Source organism: Leopardus geoffroyi, chromosome B1 (assembly GCF_018350155.1).
Source record: "Leopardus geoffroyi isolate Oge1 chromosome B1, O.geoffroyi_Oge1_pat1.0, whole genome shotgun sequence".
Lineage (NCBI taxonomy): Eukaryota > Metazoa > Chordata > Mammalia > Carnivora > Felidae > Leopardus > Leopardus geoffroyi.
The window spans coordinates 174,965,091-174,973,760 of NC_059327.1; the positions used below are offsets into that span (position 1 = coordinate 174,965,091).

General features: G+C 47.9%; 1 protein-coding gene across 1 annotated transcript; it reads left to right on the plus strand.

Annotated features, from left to right (window-relative positions):
* Window positions 1–262: 262 nt before the first annotated feature.
* On the plus strand, window positions 263–5,302 carry LOC123596475 (the record flags this gene model as incomplete). The annotated part of the gene is given in 2 exon segments (XM_045474951.1): window positions 263–615; window positions 949–5,302. Coding segments are annotated over 2 exon segments (4,707 nt in total), but the record flags the coding sequence as incomplete, so codon positions are not given.
* Window positions 5,303–8,670: the final 3,368 nt, after the last annotated feature.

Genomic DNA, 8,670 nt, shown 5'->3' on the forward strand with positions numbered 1-8,670 from the left:
CCCTTGTAAATACCGCCGTAACCCTCTCTGTCGGGCTAGCCAAGAAAGTTGGAACCGCTGCGAAAGATTTTTGTTAGTTCTTGTTTTTCTTTCATAGGTCGGATGTTTTATTGGAATTAAGTGTTTTCTCGGCTGATCAGAATTAATTATTCCATCCTTTGTTTCTCTCTCCTCCTTTCTCAGCTCCCTGCGGCTTTCCTTCCTGCCCCCTGGCCAGCGGTGCCCCCCCCCTTTCTCCTCTCCTCTTCCTCAGAATTATAATATGGGCCAAACGCAGAGCACCCCTCTCTCCCTCCTCCTCGCCAATTTCAGGGACGTAAAAGCTAGAGGACACAGCTTAAGCCTAGACATTCACAAAAGGAAGTTAATTACCTATTGCCGCTCTGAATGGCCCACCTTTGGGGTTAATTGGCCTACAGAGGGAACCTTCTGCCTCCCTGTGGTCCTTAAAGTAAAATCAAAAATTTTCCTACCAGGGAAAGAAGGTCACTCGGATCAGATTCCCTATATTCTGGTGTGGCAAGATTTAGTAGAAAACCCTCCTCCTTGGATGGCCTCTTCCTTAATAGCAGAGTCATGCCAAATCCTAGCGGCTAAACCTATCAGCCCTCCCAAGTCGCCAACTCCAGCTGCACCCCCTGTTCTCCCCGACAGCCAAGATTTGCCTTTTCTCGACCCTCCCCCTTACCAGGTTCCTCCTCGCATTCCGCAAGCTGCCCCTATCCCTGCTGCGCCGGCAGAGCCTCCCGTAGCCCAGCCCATAGGAGAACTGGAGAATAGGGAGGCTCAACCCGCGCCCATGCCTAATGGGGGCGAAGTCCAAGGGCCGGCCGGACATACCCATAGGCGGGCCCCACGTGAGCCAGGACTTCGCCTTCCTGACTCCACCGTAGCTTTACCCTTACGGGAAATAGGGCCTCCCGATGATACGGGGAATCCCCGACTCCAATATTGGCCCTTCTCTACTAGTGACCTATATAACTGGAAAACCCAGAATGCCCGATTTTCTGACAACCCTAAAGATTTAATAAGTCTCTTAGACAGCGTTATGTTTACTCACCAACCCACCTGGGATGATTGTCAGCAGCTCCTCCGAATCCTGTTCACTACCGAGGAGCGAGAAAGAATTCAATTGGAAGCAAGAAAGCTGGTTCCTGGGGATGACGGCCAACCCACTGCTAACCTTGATCTCATTAACGCAGCTTTTCCCTTGACCCGACCCCCACAGGATGGCTGGGACTACAACACGGCAGAAGGTAGGGGACGGCTGCGCATTTATCGCCAGACTCTAATGGCGGGTCTCCGGGCTGCTGCACGCAAGCCCACTAATTTGGCAAAAGTGTATTCAATAATACAAGGTAAGACAGAGAGCCCTGCCGCTTATTTAGAAAGATTAATGGAAACCTTCAGACAGTATACCCCCATGAACCCCGAGGCCCCCGAAAATCAAGCTGCTGTTGTAATGGCCTTTGTAAATCAAGCAGCCACTGATATTAAAAAGAAACTCCAGAAGCTAGAGGACCTGGAGGGAAAACAGATTCAGGACTTACTCCGCATTGCCCAGCGTGTCTATAATAATAGAGAGACTCCAGAGGACAGGCAACTTAAAGCCACCGAGAAAATGACCAAAGTCCTGGCTACTGTTGTCCAAAAGCCCCTGGATAAACACCAGCCCCTAGATAAGGACCAATGCGCCTATTGCAAAGAAAAAGGCCACTGGGCTCGAGAATGCCCTAAAAAGAAAAAGCCACATCATGGACAAAAACCGTGGCCGCCAAAAACCACACCCGCCCTCTTCACTCAAGATGCAGAATAGGGGGGACGGGGTTCGGATCCCCTCCCCGAACCTAGGGTAACGCTACAAGTGGAGGGGAACCCAGTTCAATTCTTAGTCGACACAGGGGCACAACATTCGGTCTTGATCAGACCCCATGGAAAAATCTCTGAAAAATCTTCCTGGGTCCAAGGGGCTACTGGAATAAGAAAATATCCCTGGACCACCCAGAGAACTGTGGACCTAGGAAATGGAAAGGTCACCCATTCCTTCCTAGTCATCCCTGACAGCCCGTGCCCCTTATTAGGAAGAGACTTACTCACTAAAATGGGGGCCCAGATTCATTTTACGCCAGGGGGCCCCCAAGTGACTGGTCCGCACAACCAACCCATTACCATACTTACTCTAAGATTAGAAGATGAATATCGACTCCATCAAGGGCCACCCTCACAAAGTCAAAACATAGAGCCCTGGCTCCAGCAGTTTCCAGAAGCATGGGCTGAAACCGGGGGTATGGGGTTGGCTAAACATCGCCCAGCTCTATTCATAGAGCTGAAGCCGGGGGCAGATCCAGTCCGGGTCCGACAATACCCGATGTCAATGGAGGCCAAAAAGGGCATCACACCACATATCCGTCGCCTCCTAGACTTAGGCATCTTGCGTCCCTGCCATTCAGCCTGGAACACCCCCCTGCTGCCCGTACGAAAATCTAACAGTGCAGACTACCGTCCGGTACAAGACCTGAGAGAAGTTAACCGCCGAGTCATGGACATACACCCAACAGTACCCAACCCCTATACCCTCCTAAGTGCCCTCAGTCCAGAAAAACAATGGTATACGGTCCTTGATTTAAAAGATGCTTTTTTCAGCCTGCCTCTGGCCCCCAAAAGCCAAGAGCTCTTCGCCTTCGAGTGGTCAGACCCTGAGAGAGGCATAAATGGGCAACTCACCTGGACCCGGCTCCCCCAAGGATTTAAAAACTCACCCACCTTGTTCGATGAGGCACTCCACGAGGATCTGGGTGAGTACCGGAATCAAAACCCTGAAGTGACTCTCTTGCAGTACGTTGACGATCTTTTAATCGCCGCTGAGACTGCCGAAGCTTGCTTGCAAGGCACCAAAAATCTCCTCCGGACACTTGGTGCCCTGGGGTACCGGGCTTCAGCAAAGAAAGCCCAAATTTGCAGATCCGAGGTAACCTACTTGGGGTATCTGTTAAGGGAAGGCCAACGATGGCTCACTGATGCACGGAAGGAAACCGTTCTCCGCATCCCCCGACCCACGACCCGAAGGCAGGTAAGAGAGTTCCTGGGATCGGCCGGGTTCTGCCGCTTGTGGATACCTCGGTTCGCCGAGATGGCCAAGCCTCTTTACTTGGTCACCCGAGAACAGGCGCCCTTTGAGTGGACAGAGGAAACTGAGCAGGCTTTCCAGCAAATTAAACTCGCCCTGTTGTCGGCACCAGCCTTAGGGCTCCCCGATGTCTCCAAACCCTTTCATCTCTTCGTAGATGAAAATAAAGGGGTAGCCAAAGCAGTGCTGACGCAACTCCTTGGCCCATGGCCCAGGCCCGTTGCCTATCTTTCAAAAAGACTGGACCCAGTAGCGGCTGGCTGGCCCCCTTGCCTCCGTATGATCGCTGCTACAGCTCTAATGGTAAAGGATGCTGATAAGTTAACTATGGGACAAGAGTTACATATCACAACCCCTCATGCCATAGAAGGAGTCCTCAAACAACCTCCTGACCGATGGATTAGTAACGCCCGACTGGTTCACTACCAGGGACTATTATTAAATCCCCTCAGAATCATTTATGCTCCCACCCGAACACTAAACCCTGCCTCCCTGTTACCAGACCCGGACTTAGATACCCCTCTCCATGACTGCACTGAGATATTGGCACAGGTTCATGGAGCTCGGGAAGATTTACAGGATCATCCGCTGCTGGACGCTGAAGTTACCTGGTTCACTGACGGCAGCAGCTTTATACATCAGGGTCAAAGGTACGCGGGGGCGGCAGTCACAACTGAAACTGAGACTGTTTGGGCAGAGCCTTTGCCAGCTGGCACCTCTGCCCAACGGGCTGAACTTGTGGCCTTAACTAAGGCACTGACTTTGGGAAAAGACAAGAGACTAAATGTGTACACCGATAGCAGATATGCTTTTGCTACGGCCCACATACATGGAGCAATATACAGAGAGAGGGGACTGTTAACTGCAGAGGGGAAAACCATCAAAAACAAAGAAGAAATATTGGCTCTTCTAAAGGCACTCTGGCTGCCTAAACGACTAGCCATCATACATTGCCCAGGCCACCAAAAACCGATCACACTGGTGGCCAGAGGAAATAATCTGGCTGACCAGGTGGCCCGACAGGTGGCCTTACAGGTGGACTGTGCTTTAATGACCACCCTACCAGACCCCGGTCCAGCTAGTTTACCAGAAAGTCCCACCTACACTAAAAAAGACCTAGACTGGATCCAAAAATTGCCTATGACTCAGTGCCTTAACGGGTGGTGGAGAGCAGCGGACTGTAACATAATCCTCCCAGAGGAAATGGGAAATAAAGTCTTATCCAAAATGCACCGAGCCACTCATATGGGCACGAGAAAAATGCAAGACTTAATAAGACATGCTAGGATCACCATCAAAGACTCTAGGACAAAAATCGAACAGATAGTTACTAGCTGTAAAGCTTGTCAACTAACCAATGCCACCAACCACGGGAAAAACCCTGGCTCCAGAACTCGTGGAACCAGGCCGGGAGCCTATTGGGAAGTAGACTTCACCGAGGTAAAGCCTGGAAAATATGGATACAAATATTTGCTAGTGTTTATAGATACCTTTTCAGGATGGACAGAGGCCTTCCCCACCAAGCATGAGACTGCGCAGGTAGTAGCAAAGAAGATGTTGGAAGACATCATGCCCAGGTATGGATTCCCTACCCTAATAGGATCAGACAACGGACCAGCATTCATTTCAAAGGTAATACAAGGGATAGCGCAGTTTATTGGGGCCGATTGGAAACTACATTGTGCATATAGACCCCAAAGTTCAGGACAGGTAGAAAGAATGAATAGAACCCTAAAAGAGACCCTAACCAAATTGACCATGGAGACTGGCGCTAACTGGGTAGTCTTACTCCCCTACGCTCTGTTCAGGGTGCGGAATTCCCCTTACAAACTTGGATTAACCCCCTTTGAAATCATGTATGGAGTGCCCCCCCCTATAATTCCCAACCTGCAGTCTAATGTGTTAACTGAATTTGATGATCATGAACTTCTTATTTCCCTGAGGGAACTCCAGCACACCCACCAGGAAGTTTGGCCCAGATTGAGAGCCATTTATGAGAACGGGCCCCCTCCCGAGCCGCATCACTACCGACCCGGAGATTGGGTATACGTGCGGAGACACCAGCAAGAGACCCTCCAACCACGGTGGAAGGGACCCTATATTGTGATCCTAACCACACCCACTGCTCTCAAAGTCGACGGAATTGCTACCTGGATCCATTACACCCACGCCCGACCAGCTGATACCTTTGCGGTTCAAAAAGACTTCGTACCGGAAGCCAACACCGCCTGGACGGTTGACCAGAGTAAGACTCATCCTTTAAAATTGACTCTGCGTCGAAAACCTGACCCCGAAAACCGGCTAAGACCAAAGGCCTGGGTGTCCCATACCAGGACTGTTGCAGCAACTCCGGACCTACAATGATCGGAGGAACCCTCATTAGCGTACTCCTGCTCACCTCCTACGGACTGATAAGCATTGCAAGTAACCCCCATACACCCTATACATTAACCTGGGAAATTACTAACCTAGAAACCCATGAAATATATAATGTCACCACTAAAACAGATGTCCCCCTGAATACCTGGTGGCCAGATTTATATTTTAATCTAGAAAAAGTCAGTCCGTTAGAAGATATGGGAGGGGGTGAGTGGAAAAAGAAACAGCGAAGGGTGTCAATCAGTAGAAATGGATTTTATGCATGTCCGGGATTTAGGGAACCAGGAAAGATGAAACACACCTGTGGGGGGATAGAATCTCTCTATTGCGCCGCATGGAGTTGTGTCACAACTAATGATGGGGAATGGAAGTGGAAAGTAACCTCCCAGTTCATTGAAATGTCCTATGTCCGACCATGTACTCGCACCAGGTATAATGAAAATTGTAATCTCATCCGTGTGCAGTTCACAGAAGAGGGAAAAAAGGACCCTCGATGGGTTCACGGGCTGACTTGGGGACTCTATTTATATCAGTATCCTCTCTATGGAACCCTCATTCAGATAAAATTAAAGGCACAGCCCAAAGTCCCACCAGTACTAGTGGGACCAAGCCCCATGGGAAAGGGCCCTAACAAGCCATCTCCAAAACCCACTACTAGGGCCCCGAAAATTCAAATCCCATTCAAAGATGACCCCTTATGGGTAATAATGAATACCACTTATCAGGCCTTAAACCGTACTAAACCCAATGAAACAGAAGCTTGTTGGCTGTGTTATTCCACAAAACCTCCATTTTACGAGTCGGTAGCAATAATAGGAAATTACAGCACTGCAAACAACTCAGACGCTTGCGGTTGGGGACAGAAAAGACCTGGCCTCACACTACCAGTGCTTACGGGAAACGGGACATGTATAGGAGCAGTACCAACAAAATATAGCCACTTATGCATAAGTAACAAAAATATACTCAATATTTCAGGGAACTGGATTATTCCACCAAATAACGCATGGTGGCTTTGTTCTCATGCGGGATTAACCCCTTGCCTCTATAAAGATATGTTCAACCAGTCAGAATTCTGTATAATGGTAATTGTGTTCCCAAAAATCATATACCACACAGCCGAATATGTAGACCAGATGTGGATAGCACCTAAAAGAGTGACTAAACGAGAACTTATTACTGCAGGAACTCTAACTCTAGCCACCATATTTGGACTCGGGGCCATCGGAGCTGGGACAGGGATTTCGGCCTTAACTATACAGAACAAAGGATTTAGTATACTTAGAGAAGCGGTTGACAAAGATATAGAAAAAATAGAAACTGCCATCACTTCGCTTGAAAAGTCCCTAACCTCCCTCTCGGAAGTAGTTTTACAAAACAGGAGAGGATTAGACCTGCTGTTCCTACAGCAAGGCGGTCTCTGTGCAGCACTAGGAGAAGAATGTTGTTTCTATGCTGACCACACAGGAATAGTAAGAGATTCTATGGCCAAGGTCCGAGAAGGGCTAAATAAACGAAAAAAGGAAAGAGAACAAGAGGCTGGATGGTTTGAATCCTGGTTCAGTGCGTCCCCATGGTTAACTACCCTGCTCTCCGCCTTACTCGGGCCTCTGGCCATCCTACTTCTCGCTCTCACATTCGGCCCCTGTATCATAAACAGAATTATTAATTTTGTCCAAGACAGGTTCAATGCTGTACAATTAATGGTCTTACGAACTCAGTACCAACTGCTCGAGACATTACAAATAGAAAACTGAAGATCCAAGATTGGCTCTTTAGGCACAAGAAAAAGGGGGGAATGAAAGGAACAATCCAAATAACAGCCCTACCTTAGTTTAAAGCTAGGTTCTCTTTTCTGTTTATTATGGATCTTTGATAAGAAATACAATTGCTGAGAAGTCTGTTTTGCTTGCTGTTTGCTATGAGCATTGTGAGACCTTTCCTGAATGTAACCCGCTGTGTAGTAGAATGGGTTGTAAACCTTCCTAAATGTAATGGAATGAGTAGTTGTACTTAAACTAACTGGCGTCTCTCGCTTCTGTAATCTTGCTTGTTTAACACATTCCTCACCTATCCCCTTCCCCTTTTTTTCTCTCTCCCACCACAAGTAACAGACAAAGGATGCCCAGTCAGAAAACCACAAATGTCCTTACTTTAGAATTTACCTATCAGGACCCTCACTCACCTATGCTGTTTGTCCCTGTCTATAAAAACCCTATACCAACTCTGATCGGGGCCTCTGTGTGTCACCGGCAACGAGTGCGCAGAGGTCCAGGTTCGAACCTGCAATAAACGACCCTTGCCGCTTGGCTTTGACTCACGACTCTGGTGGTCTTTTGTGGGAGGTTTTAGAACATCGGGCATTACAGTGACATTTAGTGGATGAAGGCAGGGAAGCTATCCATGCTGCAGTGAGAGAGTCTAGCATAATGAAAAAGGATTCCACACCAAATGGCATTCCTTTCACAAACATTTAAGGAAAGAATCATGGATTCTACTTTGCAACCTCAAAGAATGGGGTGGAAGGAGAAAATGCCCTCAGGGCATGTGGATCTCGCTCTGAAGTGACACAGGTCCTTCTATCCAGGGAACAGCAACAGAATGGAGGCAGTTAAAAGCCAGCCAACTCCAGGCCTTGAAAATATTCATTTAAAGATCTGTTTTGAAAAATGCATTCTTCTTAGAATGCTCAGTAGGAAGGACCCACTTGCATTTTGGAGATGATGCTGAAAGTATCTCTAACTGAAGAACACAAGAAAGAAGCCTGGAAGTTTAGCAAATAAGGAACACGGAAGAGTATACCTAAACAAAGCCAATGACATACCTTGTGGTCAAGGAATATGGGGAGGAAAGACAGCCACAATAGATATAGTCCAATATGCTTCTCACTGAGGGTCTGTCTGCCTTTTTTTCAGGGGTGAATTTTATGCTTTATAGAAGACTAATTTCCCGCCAGAGGTAAGCATGGTGATCTCAGTGGGTAGCCTTTTCCAAATTAATCATAGCTTTTCTTCAACCTTAGATTTATAAACCAAAGCCCAGATGTTACCCTTGGGCATATATGATTTGCACTTTAAAACAATTTCTCAGGGAAATCTGAAACTATCCTTGGCTAAGAAGCACCATCCTAGAAGAAGTGATAAATAGCATATTATTCTCATTCT